The following is a 19,365-nucleotide window of genomic DNA, read 5'->3' as shown; positions in this document are numbered from 1 at the left end:
ATACATAAAGTATTTTTCATACTAGTCAATGCATAGGCTGTTAATAATAAAAATACTATTTGTAGGTACTGATTTGATTGATTTTATAACATAAATAAACAAGCAAAAGCTTTACATACCTGTCGTACTACCATTTTTGATTTTGTGTTGTAATGTTGAACCAATCTGTATGTCTTTGTACAAATCTGTAACTGTATCTTTATCTAAATGATTGTGAAACAAATCTTCTATGTCACTTGCTAGCTGTGTAAAACTGTAAAAAAATAATAATATTTTCATTATTGAAAAAAGATGTTAAATCTGGTCAACACAAACTGAATTTCTCCACATGTAATCTAAACCATGAATGTGTTATCACTGAACTAGTACACATTTTTGTTTAAGGGCCAGCTAAAGCAAGACTTTGGGTGCTGGATTTTCCTCACTGAGTTGAAGACCCATTGGTGGCCTTCTGCTGTTTTCTGCTCTTTAGTCAGGTACTTGTCTCTTTGACACATTCCCCATTATCATTATCAATTTTATTTATTACTCTTTAAACCTCAAATATAACCTGACTGAGAAAGAAGATATATTATACAAATATGATCAAACTCTTTCTAGTATACTAGAATCATATTCAAAACAGTGTAGCTGTGGCCATTGATTGACAACCTTACATTATCCCATTGACTGGGGCAGATTAAGAACCTTTGGTGACCCCACAATTTAAATTCTATAATAAGTAAGTAGTGAGCAGTGGTCGTTACAGATAAACGTTCACATAATATGCCCCAGTCACTGGGATAATTTAAGGTCGTCAATCAGTGGCCACAGCTACACTGTTTTGAATATGATTCTATTTGTAAGACTTAACAATGAAGCAAAATAGCTCAGGTATTTGTAGAATAAGAAAGATTTGTTTTAGTAAATGATCTACTCACATCGATTGGTTAAAGCTGTCTACAGTTCCCATTGACTCTGTTGGTGTCATCTCCTTGTAACAAGTATTGTTGAAGTTGCAGAAAAAAGATTGAAGAAAGGGAAATAACCCAGCACTAGGCATAGCTTTGCCATTAAAATGACCTAAAATTTGAATATGTACATTTAGTTTCCTTTTTCAATTAATGTCAATAAAACAGCAGCCAATAAATTAAGTATTTGAAGATCCACTTATTATCTTAAATGATAGAAAAGCACCTGTATATCATGTTCTTAATAAATCTGAATATAGTATGAATATATTTAACCCTAACCTTAACATAGAACAACCCCTTATATTACCATAAACATAAATGAACCCTTATTCTAAAGCATTTTATGGACCCTTAAAGTAAAAGAAGGCTAATAATTTGTGAATTAGTTCAAAGAGGTCACCAATTAATCCTTCGGTTAATTTATATCTGAATTACTGGTTTCAGACTATGCGTTAACAAATCAACTGAATACGCATGTGTAGCTTATCAAATTAAGGGACGAAGTGATGACTGTACAGTCAGCTTCACTACACAAAGGATAGACTTGCTACAATTCCCTTTCTTTTATTTTTCTTACTAATTTATATGTTTGCTGAAAACTGCCAATATACTGATTGCCCATGGAGATGCAGATGTCAGTATAATGGTAATCTCTTAGTTACAGCAGTAAAATTGTTAAAGGGGCAAGATTGAAAAAAAATAATAAGGAAGGGACAAGTAGCATGTACACAAAGGTATAAAAGTTCTCAAACTTACTATGTTCTAATCATATCAGTAACACTTATGCAGATCTATATTTTACTCTGTTACTTACATTCATGATGAAAAGTCTTCAAACCAGGGCTTGTTCTGATTCCAACCAGTATAAGAAATAAAACCAATGGAGCTATCAACTCCACTAACAAGTGGTACTGTAAAATAGATAAAAAGCATTATCAATAATAATAATCTTTTTTTTAAGATGGTTAGCTCAATTAGTAAATTTTGTACAAACACTATCTTCCTTCAGGCCAACACTCTCATAATAATACACATCATTTTTTAAATACCTAAAAAAATACTTAAAAATTGCAAATATCTGAACATATTCAATTATAAACAATGATAAATCTTAGGTTTTAATTCCCAATAGTCAAATTAAGAAAATGTCTGTGATTGCTAATTCCTGTTAGTAAGATTGATATACATTTCATTCTCCAATCTGATCCAAATCATCTACAATGTTGTCCAGTATGATATTGGATACTGTAACCCATGTGATGAAAGTGACGATCATCTGCATTAGTCTTTATTAAAGATATGGCATCAATTTATTGGCAATTGGGCAATTCTTGCCAACACAACCAGTTTGTGTTTATACATTTTAAGAGTAAAAGGCATTCAAATTGGTCATATTAATACATTTAAAATCAGTCAGTGTTTGGTTGTCTATGTTGTGTTTTGTATACTGTTGTTAGTCCTTGTTTTCTGTCATGTCTTTGTCAGTTTTTCATCAACTTTAGAAGCCAGAAAAAAACCCTTACCATTGAAATATAGGATACATTGTATATAAAATTATTTTCCTATGCACTATTTAATCAGGGCATAATATCAAATATTAATCTTTGATGTATACAGTCAGCGTATCATATTAAAGTACATTGCATATCCTTGTAAAGTAATTGTTCTTATAAAGACTTTCTTCTGAGTTGGTTAAATTTTGTGACACTTTATACAGTTCCTGAGTATCCCCATTTCTCCAGTATTAAAATTCTAAAAAAAAATAAGCAAAACACTTCCTGGTCAATGTGCTGAACAAAAGATTAATTGACCAAAATGACTCCTATTGTAGCAATACTTTTTACACATTAATATATATCTATATATACATACAAGCTATTTTTGTTAAACAGTAATTTGGATTGTAAAAACATTTTGTCTTTCTGTAATATAGACAGAATTTGATGATCCTTTTGAAAATTATATTTTTTCCAATTATTTGCTCCAACATTCCAAGCTCAAGCAATGTTAGTTCTCAAAGTTCCACTAGAATGATGTGGTGAAATACCAAGAAATTTTACTCACCTTTTGTCTTTTTCTTAGAGTAAAATTTTTCCAACTAAGAAGGCATAATTGTTTCCAAAATCCCATGGTATGTTATTTATAATTCAAATCTTTTAAAGTGTTTCACTCATAAATCTAAAAAAGAAAATTATTATATCAAATACAATATATTACATTTGTATTAGATGACAAAGGATCAAAATTCAAACACAATGTATTTTTTTTCTGCATTTTAAAGCTATTATCAAAATCTTTGTTAAAAGAATTGAAATTATTATATCTTTTATATTGAAATCATTTAGTACATTATATTTTTATTATCAAAATTTATATTTTTATCCTATTTAATTCTTTATTTTTTTGGGTTTTATTTTTACAAAATTCTTGATAAATTGTACTTACCAAATATTTCTTTTCTTGTTACCACTGACAACAACCATCATTTCATAAAATCAGTTTTGAAATTTCTTTTTTGGATTTTTACAATGTGCACAAATTTTCTACTTTTAACAGTTGAAAATGTAATAGTATATTTTGATAAACACAAACAATAATTTGAGTAGAAGTGTATATTACTAGACATATGTACTTCCTATTGGTTTGACATCAATGCCTTGTTCCCCAGGCCATCATGAGGTATCAAGGAAGAACTATTATGTCATCAACACTTATAAATGTTTCAATAATAAAACATGGAATCGTGATACACATAATTCTATGAAGGATATAGCATGACTAGTTTACGATAATATTTGAAATCAAATTTTAAAATTTTATTGTAACGTTCAGAATAAGTGTGATAAAATTTTATACAGAACAAGGTGCAGTTCTATCGAAATGGCTTGAACAGTGTAATGATTCATCCTCTATGTAAACTTATTTAAAAGTCAAAGGAGCTTTTGATCTATGTCAAAAGCCAATTTGACTGTTCCATATAACCATAGAAAATCTGGTTAGAAATAGTTAATACTTCAGCAACTGGAATATGATCAACAGATTTAAAACATGTCTTATTATTTTTTTTCTTATACAGTAAAGTGCTGTTTCAGAGACATTTTTAAAATATTCTAAATTTTATTCATTACAAGTGTGTTCTACTTTTTGAGATTTTGTATGGTTGATAAAACAGTCAAAGAAAATCCAAGTCTTTTTTACTATACTGTAAATTTTGGAATTTTGTGAAGTTGGTATTATTCTGAATACTGTAAACTCAGAAATTATTGCGTGCATTTATTATTGCGATTTTGTCATTTAAGACTTAAATGCGATTTTAATTTTTACGATTTTGAGAAAAATCCTGTTAAATTCATATAAATTATTTCAAAATGCGAGTTTAAATTATTGCGATTATAACTCAGTCGCATTTTTCGCAATAATAAAAACCTCGCATTAATTTCTGAATTTACAGTATAGTGACTTGATATATAGGTTTCACAAAAAAATAAAGAAAATCACATTTTAAGTTGAATAGCATTATTTGTATGTAGAATTTCTTGTAAAGCAACAATCCCAATACTATCAGCACTCAATTCATTTTTCAATTTACCATAGTTATCTCCCTTTGATTTTTTTTTTTTAAGACAATAATCAAAAAATTAAGTTAGTTGACCAAATTTTAATATGACTATGCTAGTTTGGTGTACGGATCAAAAATTTATTTAATTTGTATCTCCTTATAGTCAATGTCAGAATCTTAATTTTAAATGCCTGTTAGCTGTACTAATTTCACAAGTAATGAATGAAACCATTATCTTTTGTTATTCTTTTGTTAATCCCTATTCTGTACTTTAGTTTAGCTTTGTAATATTATTGATTCACATGTTACGTAATGCATGCCTACTTCAGTATTGTATCTTAACATCTATTGTAAAGGAGAAGACTTCATAAGAAGGCTTTACTGGTGTTCAATCAGTTTTGACCTAGAGGAAATAAAATATGATTAAACTAAACCACTTCAATAAAGTACTACTGAACCAATATGCCTCTTAAATTTCATATGGATAGAGATCCCTTGAAGGAAAATTAATTTCAATTTGTTCCTAGTAAGTTTTGGTATGGTTAAAGAAACACAAGATGGTGGCAATGAATTACCAATTATAAGAAAATTTCCCACACAAAAGGAGTAATCTCCCTTGAGCATTAAAAATTGCACATGAAGTTCAAAAGAAAACCTATTCAAAGTTCCTTGCAGGTCATCAATCAACAAATAAAAGGACATTGATTTAATTTGAATATGACTAAGCTAATTAATTTGATGAACTGTTCAATTGATTAACAAATTGAAACAGATTTAGAGTTATCAAAAAATAAAAAGTCATAACATGAAATGAGATAATAAGAACAGCAGAACTGTCATCTATTAAGAATGGCATGGTACAGAATATTTTTTTATATCAAATTAAAGTAAATTAGCATGGCTAAAAAAAGGCTTCCGTAGCATGGTGCAACCTTTTGAATTGTGGTGGTTAAAGTTTGTCAAGTACTTGCTGAAGGTATATAGTTTACCATATCACTCCTTTACTAATAACGCTAGCTGCTACACGAGTGTGTGAATGCATATAAAGTGGAATTAAAAGCCAATAAATAAATCAACAGAATGTCACTAATTGAATTAATATGCTAAATCTATAGAACGAATGAACAACAAAGAGATAAATAATTCAATTTTATTCCAATAATGAAAGACTTAATTTCACAAAAACAGATAAGATCTTCAAATACACATTCTTCAAATTAAATTGTTGTTTACGACAACAATGCATTGTATCAGATTGTCTAAAATATAACTATTATGGTACAGAAATAACTTAAAAGTACATCCTTATTACAATAAGAAATTAGGCACTCCTGCATATACTAATGAAAGTATCAAAATAAAATTATTCAGGAAAAAACAATAGAAATTCAATAAGAAAATGCATGTATGCATACAGCATTTGGACAGGTTTTACTGCTGTATTAAAACTGTATAATATAAATAAATAAAACACAACAGGATTTTTTTCTGGAACTCCTATTTTAATTAGCCAGCTGATTATGGGGGTGAAAGAATAAATAATTGCTCAAGGTTTAAAACAATATGCACCAAAATAGGATTTACTATAAATCAAAAAGTTTATTACATGAAGTTTAATTCTCCTATAGATATTTAATTTAATTTATTTCAAACCAAGACAGTCTGAAGAAAAGATTTGAATCTTTTAATGCAACAAATTCTTTGTTTTAAGAAATGTTTGGTAATTTCAAGTATGAGTTATATAGTCTTTATTTTACTTCACAGTAAATTTTAGTGAAATGAGTGTATTAAGCTACACACTGTTATCAATAATAATAAAAAAGTTACTGTGGATTCATTATAATTTGTTGGATGCCAATGTTCGTTGATTTCGAAGGTAAAACAGAACCTTGAAAATAATTGTTCAACCAAGTAAAAGTTTCTACAGGAATGTATGCAGACTTTTCCAAAACAACAAATTTAAAAAAACATATCCATGAAAATGCTAGTTTTCAAACAATACATGAAAATTGTTACCCAAGAAAATAAATGTATCCACAGTATTCAGCAATAAACAATATGAAAATTGACACAGTATTGTAACATACATTAGTTGTATTTGTTTGCCCTAGTGATTGTCTGTATATGGTAGTTTAATTATATGAACCATGTTTAAGTGGGATTTTTTTGTCTATTTATTGCTTGAAATTAACAAAGTATTTCCAAATTAGTTTTTACAAAATCAGCCTTAGGTTTCATAACTCTCATCACACATCTGATTGACAGTAATAAGCAGGAAGTTTTATAGAAAATTTACTGAAAAACCACAGTTGTTGACCTTTTATAGCAAAGAAACCTTAATGAGCTCTTTACAAAATGTTGACAAAAGCAATTTTAGGGTACAAGGAAGTGAATTAAAAAATCCATTTAAACAGAACGAAAAAAATTATTCTATGTTTCATTTAGTGCTTCTTCCAGTCTCTTTTGTCTATTATAGCTTGAAAACCTTATTAGGTATATATCACAAATAGTACTGAAAAGGTCAGGAATCTTAGTTATTCCAAGTAAAAAACCTCTTCAAAATCAGACTATGTTTTGAAATGTCATGATCCTTAGTGAGGCCCTATTTTTGGTTCCAACATAGTATAAATTTTACCTCAAACCTGTTGAACCATCATATAAAACATTATATAAAAAAAAAATTACAATGAAAATACTACAATGAATTTTAACAATAAAAAATGCTCTCTGTCCAAACTAAGCAGCTTTTAAGTGGTTTTTTTTTAGATGGAAGTAAAACAAATACTAAATTTATGGTGTGAACACTTTAAGACCAATAAGCTACATGTATATATACTAAAACTATTTTTCCAACTCTGAGCATCTAACTATTTTTGGAGTGACAAAACAGATAACATGATTTTTTTTTAGAAAGTAGGAAATATAAGTACCCGTAGGATACAATTCATTAACAAAAAGTAAGTAAAAACAACAAAATAACTGAGATCATTCAATGATATGGTTTCTCTATTATGGGAAACAGAAATTTGATAATTATTATCAATTTTCAAAAAGACCACTTAATCTGTTAAAGTAAAATATATATGTAGATCAATAAAAATTTGTACAAAATACAAAATGCTATACAATAATGATACAATAAATATTTCTCAACTATTAGAGTGTTCTTGACTCTGTTTAATCAAAAATATTTATAACAGTACATTGAAATTCGAAAATATAAAAATTTATAAAATTGAGATTTTACTATAAATATGACTAAGACTGAGTATTTTCTATAACAGGGACTGCTGGGGCTTCAACTTTATAATCTCCATGCTGAAAAGAAATGTATTTTAGTCACTTGAGTGTTTGTCATTCTTTTTTTTTTATCATACTTCTAAACTGAAAAAAAATACTATTAACATGTCAGAAAATGGTGTGAAATTGTCTGGAAAACTAGATTTGTAAAGTCTGACAAGAGCTGCTATTCCTCTCAAAGTTGATTTAACTATAGCAGAAATTATTGATATGTGTAACTTCACCAAACTTTCAACTTCCTTTTTTTTATTTTATCTCCGACATACTTTAGTAATAATTTCAATGACAAAGTCCTACAGGAATAACTTTTAAATACAGGAATGTGTTAAAAGATAATGTTTTCAAGCACCAACTTAAATGAGAATAGACTATGTATGATGATATTGCGTAGGACATATTGTTAGGACAAATGATTACTTTTGAAAAGACTTTGTTAAACTATAGATATCTTTTGACATTGGGTTGCTGTCTAATTGCATGCCCAACATGGTTTATGGTAGGATGATTTCTATATTGTTTTACATATTTTTTTTCTATTTTTTTTTGCTTCTCTCTTTGTTTGCTTTAATTTTGTTTCTCCTTAATATTTAACAAACTTATGTATACAATAACTCACCCTATGTTTCATGTATGATAAAAATGTGTTCCAACACAAAGTCAGTGTGCATACAAAGACTACTCTATACTCCAATGGTACATATTTAAAGTTGATGAACTGTGCCGGTGGCCAAAAGCACCAATCTACCTATTAAATAAACAGGTAATTAGTATTTTAAAATGTCACTTTCAGACAGAGTTATGAGTTCTTTGATATATAGAGAGCACTTTCCCTACTTAAGGGGGTTCGTGGGTCTAAGTCATTTATATAGGATTTCTCTATATTTTTCTATAAATGAACTTTATCTTATAGTTAATAGAAAAATAAAATAAAAAAGTGGGGTCACCGTTCATTTGCGCTCACAATCTGCCTTCGAAAGAAGCATACATTTTTGTAAAGGTGTTTTTTTTCTGTAGAAGTAATAGAAGTAAAGGTAATATCGAGAAAAAAAGAAAGAAATTTATTACAGAAATCGCTCAAATTTTACAATAATTTAGTTTAAGTACAGCTTGTATGGTAATTATATTAAAAAATATAGGTCACCGATGAGTTAAAAGAGATATTTCAATTTTAAAGTAAAAAAATGGCATTTTTCCACTAAAGGGAGATAATTTGGAACTTTTTCAATGATGTATACATTTTAAAAGTCATCTGGGGCCAACACGAATTGTTTGTTTTGAATAATTTTTGTACCATATAATAAGTAACAACTACAAAAGGTAACAAATAAAATTTGAAATGAAAAACAAATGTTTATTTTTTTTCTGAAATTTTATACCCTCGAGCCTCCTTAAGACATTGGATTTAACATCCCCATTATGAAGAGACATGGCAGAGTTTAAATGTGTCCCACACAGCAAACAGGTTCATTTATTAAGCACCTTGCATGAAACTAGTCCAGTCATATTTGTATACCTCAGTTTACCCTTGAGGTTAAGAAAAACAAATGGTGTAGACATAACTAATAGGAAATAAAGGTAATAGCAGTATCTAAGGACAGAAATAACAACTACTCAAACAAAGGAAGGAATCTTGGCCATAGTGACTGATATCAGCAGTATATGTTAGGACAGAAATAATAGTAAGTAAGGTTGGAAAATTAAGGATATACCAATAAAAATAAGGAGAGAAAAATAAGGTTATAGTGATGAAATATAGGAAAGATAATCAAAAATAAAGTTTTTAAATTCAGGAGGCAAACAGACTCTGCAGTTTTGTTGACCAGTTATTTTTTTCATCATCAGAGCCTTGAATTTTTGTGTTTTTGTTAATACAATTAAGCCATATATATGCTTCTACAGAACCCTTATTTGACTACTTAATTTTTTTTTTCAATAATCATGAAAAAGTCCCCAAATTGTTGTTTCTATGATAAGTGCATATTTCATGTTTCTTCTGGCAGCAAATGAAATGAGCAGCTGTGCAAGGAGCAAAAGTTTTTGCATTTATATTGAAAGCACAACATGGAATACTGAAGAAGGCATTAAATTAGAAGTCTGTAAAATTGCCATGTACAAAAATTGATATGGGGACGATGGACATATCTTTTTCGGTAGAATCACCAAAAATTTTGATAAGGCCCAAACTATAACTAAAGGGAGATAACTCAACTGACTTTATCTGTATCCCTCCCTTTTTATTAAAAAAAAATACCTTACATTGTCAATTTTACTTTTATATTCATGCATGCTATTTTTCATTGGCTCCAAACATTTCTTTTTCATTTAAATAAGTTATTCTTGTCACAACCTTATACCAGATATTTAAAACAGCAACAAACAAAACTGTGCTTAGAAGCATGGTAATCTGTAATTTAAGGTCAGAAAAGGATACATTTTATAATTGACAGTGTTTAAAAAAATTTAAACAGAAGATATGTTTGTTAATTGACAATTTCATCCAGTTACAGAAAATGTGTACATAATATTTACAGACACTGTTGATGTACTAAGCAAACTATATGATCTGGTTCACATAAACATGAACTTTCAGTAAAATAACTCATGTTGATACAAGCACCCCTTCACATCTACCAAGTTACAATCATATTTATTTAACATGACATCCAAAGATCTAATCGTCTATTTCTATAGGATTTTCACATATATCCAGACTCCTTGAGTCAAGGTTGAAAATCAAACTATATCAATGAGCCTTTAGGGCTAAATTGAATCTAATTCCTAGTGTAGTTTCTCAGGTTGCATTGAAATGGATTGATGGTTTGTTCCATTAACACTTAACCTCTATTTTGTCAATGGATTTAGACTAAAGAGAAGTAGATAGCTCATGTCATCTACTGTGTAGTTTATAAATGTTCAGTTGTTTGATGATACTGGCTAAAAAAACATGTTTCCATAATTCAATACATGTAATTTAACATTGTTTTAAACAATATGTCTGTACATTTCCTAAGGCTACTTGTTTAGATATTATATGAACACACTTACCAAATAAACCGGAAGGAAATTTTCTTTAACTTCTCCTACAGCACCTTCTACTCCTCTTCCTTCCAACAATCCCATTCCTAAATGTAGCAAGTTTTTAAATGAACTTCTTGTTGCAGTATAAACAGTAGAAGCAAAAGCATTAACAAGATGATGATGATTGATGGCTGCTAAATGTCCAGTGATAATTCAATATGCATATTCAGAACGAGAACAGTTAATGCAATATGAATATCAACCCTGCTTTGTACTAGACCAACACATTGTGCAGGATTATTAACGTGCTAGTCCACAAGGTAACATTCTGAAGGAAGACATATCTTCTTACCCAAACACATTATCCTGACCCTTAGCCAACCAGTCTTTGCTCTTATTCCCTAATGCTGTGTGTTTAGCAGATAAGCACAGAATACTAATTTTCAAGTCTTTTGTTTGACCAGGTTGGGGTTTGACCCATGACCTGCGGCACTCTGGGTAAGTTTGTAAGTTAAATCCTGACATTAAAGCAATAATACTTCAATTTATAGGCTATCTGTCTGTCTACCTGTAAATCTAGGATAGCCCTATGAGTCTTTAACGCAACAAGAAAATCCCACACCTGGAAGTGGCCTTCAGATAGTCCCTTATAGTGTATACTAGTTAAACAAAATGGACCCCACATTTCTGTCTGTTTTTATATTATCTATCAGACTGTTATTTTCAAACAATAGTGTATATTTATATTATAGAAATATTAAAAAAATCTTTAAAAAAATATACTAAAAAATGAATATTTAATTTCTAAACCCACACAAACCAATCAAAATGTCAATTTCTTCTTCTTTCATTTTATTTATATTTAATAACAGTGCTGTGGTATATCAAATTGCCTTCACAACTTTATTTTATCATTAGCAACACAATACAATACAAAACTGAAGAGATGTATAATAATTAAATTTTATTGACATATCATGCATAAATCAAAAATATTCTTAATTACAGTTTTCTTTTGCAGGCATTTTATAACTTTGTTTTTATGTTTTTGACATATATAACCTCCATATATTTAGATTATATTTTTGAAGTGGTACATCAAGTAAAAGTGAAAAGTCAATGTTTTATCACACTAACATGACAAATTAAAAAGAGGCATTACTTTCCACTGACGAAGTAACTCTTTCCATATAGATTAAATGTTTGCTGGAGTTCAATGCAAATTTAACAAATTTAATTGTCTTTTATATGACAGAGAAAATCATCAACTTCCAATAAGTAATAAATAACTTGTTCAAATACAATTGAGCTTAAACCTTGCGATTCATTTAGAGAATACAAGTGAAAATTGTATCTTGCCATATTGGAGAAATTAGGCTAAAGCCTTAAGTGATCTGAAGCTAACTTGAACCACAGACATTGCTCCGTCAAGTACTTGATTTTCCATAATACAATTTTTATAAGTATTATATTTATTTCTGTTTTGAACTTACCAAAGAAAAATGAAGAACAAAACCAAGGACCAGCTACTAACTGGTCAGCTAATATCTTCTTGAACACCATCTTGTTTCCTGTTCCTTTAATGAACCTCTCTATAATATGACTATACCATAAATGTGTTAATGGTCCTAAACTTACACCCATTAAAACCATCCTTCCTGAAAAAAACACACCATTTTATGATATAATAGTCATATAATTTTTTAATACAAGACTTTTTTAGTCAAATGCAAAATAATATATATTATTGACATGATAACAAAACGACAAAACAATTCTGCAGAAAATAAATTTAAATTTGTTCTCTGCTTGTAATCCCTTCGATATTCTGAATTGCCTGCTACATGAAGAACGTTTGACATTAACTTTATCTTATACATGCCTCCTAAATCCACCTTACTTTAGTCACATCTGTCATAAAGCCACAAAATCATTTAAAAATGTTTTGACTAACCAAAAAATAAATCTAATAAAATATTATGAGCATTCTGTTGAAGCAATTTATTTCTTAACCTTCTAATGCATTGATCTCTTGTGAATAGTCATATCGTTGGCCATCATACTATTTCTCCGTACATCATCTTACATTAGTTAAACTTCTTTTAACTTATTTGTTTCTTAAATATACCTTAATATTTGCTATAACTCACATCATTACATCAAAATAGATGTAGTTATACTGTTATGCAATTTGTATGCCATGACTTAGTCACACAGTCAAGTTCTGCATGAAATATTGCATCACAATTAAAAACATTTGATGTAAAAATTAAAAAGTGATTGTTGCCTGTTGGTAATTTGTACAATCTGATTTAAGTCCATAAAATATCAATAACTGTGATATTTTTATTCAGTGAGTAAATGTTTGCATGGACATATTTGTAATACTACTAGTGCCAGTGTGTCACTTGAACTGATTGGTTGATTTTGCATAAAGCTCATCTAAACATGGCCAGTGTGTCACTTGAACTGATTGGTTGATTTTGCAGAAAGCTCATCTAAACATGGCCATTGTGTCACTTGAACTGATTGGTTGATTTTGCATAAAGCTCATCTAAACATGGCCATTGTGTCACTTGAACTGATTGGTTGATTTTGCATAAAGCTCATCTAAACATGGCCAGTGTGTCACTTGAACTGATTGGTTGATTTTGTATAAAGTTCATCTAAACATGACCATTGTGATTGTTTTCAGATCTAAGAAAAGCAGCAGAATAAAGTAAAAGAACTGGAGTTGATTTCACAAAAAAACTTAAGACTAAGATTGATCGTAAGTCATGAACAATTCAGTATACTTACGTTTAATATTAGTCGTAAGTTATTTTGTGAAATCGACTCCTGTTTTTCTACCTACTTTTCTCTATTTATCAATATTACCTGTCCGACTCCAGTTTATTTTAACACCTTCACTTTCATCTGTTTTCCTATGCATGAATCTCTGTTCTATATTTTGTGTTAATAGATCACCAGCTCCTAACAGACAGCCACAAGTAACGGTATTGGTCACAACTAAATATTTGGAGAATACTTTCTTAAACAGTTGTGCCATGTTTAAATGTTTGTCAATTCCTGAGTTCAGTTCCAAGATGAAGATAAGATTTTGTTATTCCATATCTTTATCTGTACTATTGAATGACCTACAAAATTATCTCAGTAAAGTACGTTTAAGCTGATTAAACATGTCTTGTAGGATATAATTAAAATATGTATATTTGAGAATAAAATACACTGATATATAATAAATTTTTTGATGAGTTACCATTGTAGCAGTGAGACAAGCCTATGGCTATATTTTATTGTCATCAATGTACAGTAATATAACCATGATAAACTTGGATGTTTTCTGAAAATTCATTAAAGTGAAAATGTATTCGATACTTCTGGTAATTGAATTGCATTTGAATATAAAATTGTTTTATGGTCCCTCATAACGTTTTATTGAGTGAGGGGTTCTTCAAAGTGGCTCTATAAATTTTCATTATTATCATTATTAAATATGTTATACATTTTATCTGTATCCAACAAGTGTTGAAACTTAATAAAGAATTCTGTTCCTGTCCTAAAAAAAATCTTGTCTTGTGAATTAAACTTTATTCTATAAATACTTCTGGTTTGTACAGTATGTGAATTATAAAGACAACTAATAAACTATCCATTAATATCATGATTATATGAATAAAAAAATATAGTTTTAAAATCTCCAGCTGTTTTTCACCATAAAATGTGTATTTGATATTTTGGTGATTTAATTAAAATTTGTCTATTTTAAAATATTCTCATTGACCTAATATTCAGCAAGAACCTGAGGAAGTACTATATCAAGTATTACTGACAGATCATAAAAACTATTCTATATATCATGGTGTATATTCCTTAGACTTTCTGCATTCTAATATTTGAATTCCTTTGACCATACATGCCATAATTGTAGATGAACTCAAACCTTTTTTTCAGAACAGTTGGATTCATATATCATGCATAACTTACACAAATGTTTGTAATCTTAATAAAAACAATTCTCTAGACAAGTACATCACTACATGTATGGCTATACAAATACAACATATTTTGTAACTTGAATTTATATGGGCATAGATATTGTAACTTGGATGGAATGTTGTCTCATTGGCACATATACCCATTATATCTATAGATATGCAAATTTTAAAAGAATGTTCACCTCGCTCCACTACAAATTTACGTTGTTTCATCTTTTAACAGAGGCTTGGAAGATATAGCTATCAAGCCCGTGGCATAAGGGTTTTAATTGCATTTCATGCAATCTTTACCTTCAAAACAAAATTCAAGGGTTTTTATTGTATATCATACATTCTTTAACCTATAAACAAAATTTTATGTCACACAGGCACTAGTTTCATTGATATTTTTATTCCTTATTGGGATTTGAATTATAGTGCTCTTTTCTCATTGATTTGGCATGAAACATGTTAATTTTCTATATTCTTGTGTCATGTCTCTTTTTATAGAGGACAATGTTCCAAAAACAGAATTAAAATAAAAAAAAAAAAAGAAAAATCTATTTTCCATAACCATGATAACCAGTGAATCAAAAATCTTTAAAAGAGAGACGAAAGATACCAGAGGGACAGTCAAACTCATAAATCTAAAACAAACTGACAACGCCATGGCTAAAATTGAAAAAGACAAACAAAAAAACAATAGTAAACATGACACAACATAGAAAACTAAAGAATAAACAACACGAACCCCACCAAAAACTAGGGGTGATCTCAGGTGCTCCGGAAGGGTAAGCAGATCCTGCTCCACATGTGGCACCTGTCGTGTTGCTTATGTGATTACAAATCTGGTAAATAGTCTAATTTGGTAGGTCACATTCATGAAAGGGAAGGAGATTGTAGTTACGACGTAAGGAACATATCCGATATCATTTGTGAAACGGTTATTCCATAACGGTCAACCAACTCATGATGGCGTCCGTAAAATTTACGAAGGGATGATTTCAACTTCACCATTTGGAACTCTTGGTTTAATAGCTTTCTTGTGAGCAGCAACCCTCTATCAAGAAAATCATGATAGGAAATGCAAGCACAGGAATATCGTATCAATTGGGAGATATATACTCCGTATTCTGGTGCTGCTGGAATGTTGCTACTTAGAAATGGAAAGTTCACAATTGGAAAGCTGAAATCATCTCTTTTGTCGTAAAGTTTTGTTTTCAACCCCTCCATTGTCAATTTCTAGATGTAAGTCAAGATATGAGGCCGACTTAACTGTATCTGTAGTATCCTTTATCTCTAGTTCGATGGGATAGATGCGTTCCACAGTCACCAAATTTTGAATTGTTTAGTGAAAGAACATCATCTATATAGCGGAAAGTAGAGTTAAAGGATATTGCTAACTTCTTACATGTATCTTTCTTCCTAATAAGTTCCTGTATGAAGTCAGCCTCATAATAATAAAGAAACAAGTCAGCAAGTAGAGGGGCACAGTTTGTTCCCATTGGAATGCCGACAGTCTGTTGTAAAACACGTCCTCCGAACGTAACAAATATGTTGTCAATCAAGAAATCAAGCATCTTGATAATATTAGTTTCAGAGAATTTTTTTTTTGAATCAGAGTGATTTTTTACAAAGTAGGATTTATCATGTTTATCCCTCCCTAACATTTATCTGCTGAAATATGTTCATTTTTATTCTTTTTCCTGCTTTTTCTTAAAACATCATAAGGGAGAATACAATTTCCAACAGTTTTTTCTCTGATTACACCATAAAGGAGCAAACAATTTCCCACAACTTTGTTATTTCTGATTTACAAAAAGTATAATGAAGACAATCAGACATGCAGCCATAAGAGGAGAAAATTTCTGGTAGTACAAATTCATTATACGCTCTTTTTTTATATATAAAACAGCTACATTTGATTTGTATTTGAAAGGGAGTGGTATCTATGTTGTACAAAATGGGCTATAAATAAAATTCATAGTCTCTTATTTTATCTAGGATCGAGACTTGACAAAAGCATAGTAGTAGGTTAAAAAAGCTGTCAGTCTTCCTATAAATTAAATATCTTTAGGTGGCTGAAATACAGTAATTTTACCAGTGATATGCATTTGGAAACTTAAAAGGTTTTTTCAAGATTGCACCTGGCTGGACATTATTGATATGAATTGATGAAAAAAATCTGTCTTTGTTGTCTGTTTGTTTACATTTAAAAAAAATGTATTTTATGCTTTTATATTTAATTAAACATATAATTTTATACAATAGGATATAAAGCACCAGGAGTTTCAGGGATATTTCGATGATTATAAACATCAATGTGTCTATCATTTTGAATTTCATGTAGAAATAATTAGAAACTACAGCATAGTGCCATAAATGAGTCAACTTTTTTAATGGCGCTGGTTGATGATTTTCGTTGTCCGACTTTAAGACTCTTTAATAAAAATACAAAAACCAGGTTTATCAATTTAATTGCCCTACTGTAATTTCTGTATAATACAATGAATGATGAAAACAATACCTGAAACCAATAGTTCAAACTGCAATGTTTTGATACATTTTAAAATAGTTAATACATGTACATAACAACTTCATTAATTAACTGCTTAATAAATTGACCAACAAAGCAAGGGGGCAATTCAATATTTCAGCTTGTTATAATTTATTTACAGAAATTGCAGTAGGGCAATTAAATTGATAAACCTGGTTTATGTATTGTTCAACATATGTTCAAGCCCCAATTTTTGTATTGTTCAAGCCTCAACCATGCACTTGATGAAGGCAATGCTGTAGACCCTTTCCTACAATCTTTGTTGGCTGGCTAAAATTTAAAAAAAAAACATACAAGACTAACAAAAGCCAAAGGTTCCTGACTTGCGACAAGACACAAAATTGCAGCAGGGTTTAACATGTTTTGTGAGATCTCAACCCTCTCGCGATACACCTAGCCAATGTAAAATAAAGAAACACATAGTAATATGTCTTGAATGGCTATGATATTATTTTGCTGAGGCAAGAAAGGCTTGCTTCACAACAAAAGTTAAAATAGCCTTTCAAGATGTCATTATTTTTTGGACTACTCCATTTTGTACTCAACTTTGTACATTTTGTACTTTTTCAATTTTATATTATTTTTGCTTCACATGTCCTTATTTGCATGCATGGTAATGACTAGTCCAAATAATTATGATGTCTTGAAGGTTTTTTAAAATTTTTGATTTGACGCCTTCCTGCAATGTAAGCTAGCGTCATAGAAAAACTATTCAAAAGCCTTTCAAGATGGCATAATTATTTGGACTAGGTAATAACCTACATTTGAATGTTGGTATAAAAAAGATCTACAGAGCTAAAATATGTTATATAGATGCAAAAAGGGGTGGGTGGGTGATTGAATGTTTTCTGATGCAACCAGAGACGGCATATAATAATTTCTGATGCAACCAATATAAAAATAATATATACATGTATGATACCTACATGTATACATATAAAAAGAAGATGTGGTATGATTACCAATGAGACAACTGTCCACAAGAGATCAAAAATGACACAGACATTAATTAACAACTATAGGTCACCGTACAGTTCAACAATGAGCAAAGCCCATACTGCATAGTCAGCTATAAAAGGCCCTGATATGACAATGTAAAACAATTCAAACGAGAAAACTAACGGTATTATTTATGTAAAAAGATGAACAAAAAAACAAATATGTAACACATAAACAAACCACAACCACTGAATTACAGGCTCCTGACTTGGGACAGGCACATACATAAAAAAAAAATGCCACGGCTATATACTGATATAGCTATGTGTTTTAAAGCTTCAACAAGGTTGATCAACTCTTCACTTTCATTACTTTTGACTTGTTAAATGTCTCTCACCTATTGTGTGCTCCATTGTACAGTTGTACCTGATTCTGTTTTACTGCAAGGTTACACAAAATTGAACTAAAAAACTTTTAAAATTCCATTGGCAGTGAAAAACATTCAAAAGTCACGTTGAAGATATTATACAACTGCGGTTCATTGAAAACCATTTTTGTAAGTCAATAAATCATGAAATACTGACCGAGTAAGATTCAAAACACATTCAACAGGCTGACCATTTGACCATAGGTCATTTTATCCTGAAACACATTTCTGATGCAAAAATCGTCTGCAAACCGGAAATGAAAAAATTTAAAAAAAAAGCCAGGAACTATCGGGACAATCATGCTTATATTTCCGGATTTTAAGGTGGATCATCATTATTTATTTCCTCAGACCTCATGCAGATAGATTTTTTTTATGCTTTGCTAAAATTAATATTTAACGACGGTTTTGTTTTTAATATAGCACCGTTTCTGCTATAAGTCATGCAAAATTGCCAAAATTTGCATAGATTGTTCATGAAAAAACGAGTCAAGTTGTGAATAAAAAGAAATCTATGTGATATAATACAAAATATGAGAAGACAGGTATTACTAAATGCTTTAAAGAAATAAAAGTAAAAAATGGTGTCATTGAACTTGTTTTCTTGCTTCAAGTATAAATTCAAAATTTCACTA

The 19,365-nt window shown here is 29.8% G+C and overlaps 2 protein-coding genes across 4 annotated transcripts in view; both read right to left on the bottom strand.

Moving 5' to 3' along the window:
- The window catches only part of LOC139516589 (phospholipid-transporting ATPase ABCA1-like), a 43,896-nt gene extending 40,389 nt beyond the window's left edge, over positions 1–3,507 (bottom strand). The window contains exons 1-5 of the mRNA XM_071306784.1: positions 3,399–3,507; positions 3,018–3,131; positions 1,768–1,864; positions 921–1,062; positions 120–253 (exon numbers count right to left, since the gene is read on the bottom strand). Coding sequence (XP_071162885.1) covers positions 120–253; positions 921–1,062; positions 1,768–1,864; positions 3,018–3,083 — 439 coding nt within the window. The 5' untranslated portion in view covers positions 3,084–3,131; positions 3,399–3,507. The remainder of the gene's footprint in view (positions 1–119; positions 254–920; positions 1,063–1,767; positions 1,865–3,017; positions 3,132–3,398) is intronic.
- Positions 3,508–5,648: 2,141 nt separating this feature from the next.
- Positions 5,649–19,008, bottom strand: LOC139516573 (mpv17-like protein 2). Of its 3 annotated transcripts, none has more exons than XM_071306755.1 (6): positions 18,888–19,008; positions 13,708–13,967; positions 12,324–12,488; positions 10,858–10,934; positions 8,429–8,557; positions 5,649–7,830 (listed from the first exon to the last, which is right to left on the bottom strand). In XM_071306755.1, the coding sequence occupies exons 2-6, from the start codon at positions 13,877–13,879 to the stop codon at positions 7,771–7,773; spliced, it is 603 nt and encodes a 200-aa protein (XP_071162856.1). In that variant the 5' UTR covers positions 13,880–13,967; positions 18,888–19,008; the 3' UTR covers positions 5,649–7,770. The 3 variants fall into 3 exon arrangements, with proteins under 3 accessions (XP_071162856.1, XP_071162864.1, XP_071162874.1); XM_071306763.1 differs by having other exon boundaries at positions 18,701–18,988; XM_071306773.1 differs by lacking the exon at positions 18,888–19,008 and adding an exon at positions 18,123–18,187.
- Between the last annotated feature and the right edge of the window lie 357 nt (positions 19,009–19,365).

The sequence above is a fragment of the Mytilus edulis genome, chromosome 1, assembly GCF_963676685.1.
Source record: "Mytilus edulis chromosome 1, xbMytEdul2.2, whole genome shotgun sequence".
NCBI classification, from domain to species: Eukaryota; Metazoa; Mollusca; class Bivalvia; order Mytilida; family Mytilidae; genus Mytilus; species Mytilus edulis.
This window is presented reverse-complemented; position numbering and strand designations above follow the sequence as displayed.

What these genes read in the sequence shown, in the direction of transcription:
- LOC139516573 (XM_071306755.1), bottom strand. Translation starts at nt 13,879, where the DNA reads ATGGCACAACTGTTTAAGAAAGTATTCTCCAAATATTTAGTTGTGACC. An exon ending in AATAAACTGGAGTCGGACAG is followed by an intron (nt 12,489 to 13,707) that starts GTAATATTGATA and finishes TGTTTTTTTCAG; the next exon opens with GAAGGATGGTTTTAATGGGT. An exon ending in ATTTCCTTCCGGTTTATTTG is followed by an intron (nt 8,558 to 10,857) that starts GTAAGTGTGTTC and finishes TTTATTTAATAG; the next exon opens with GTAGATTGGTGCTTTTGGCC.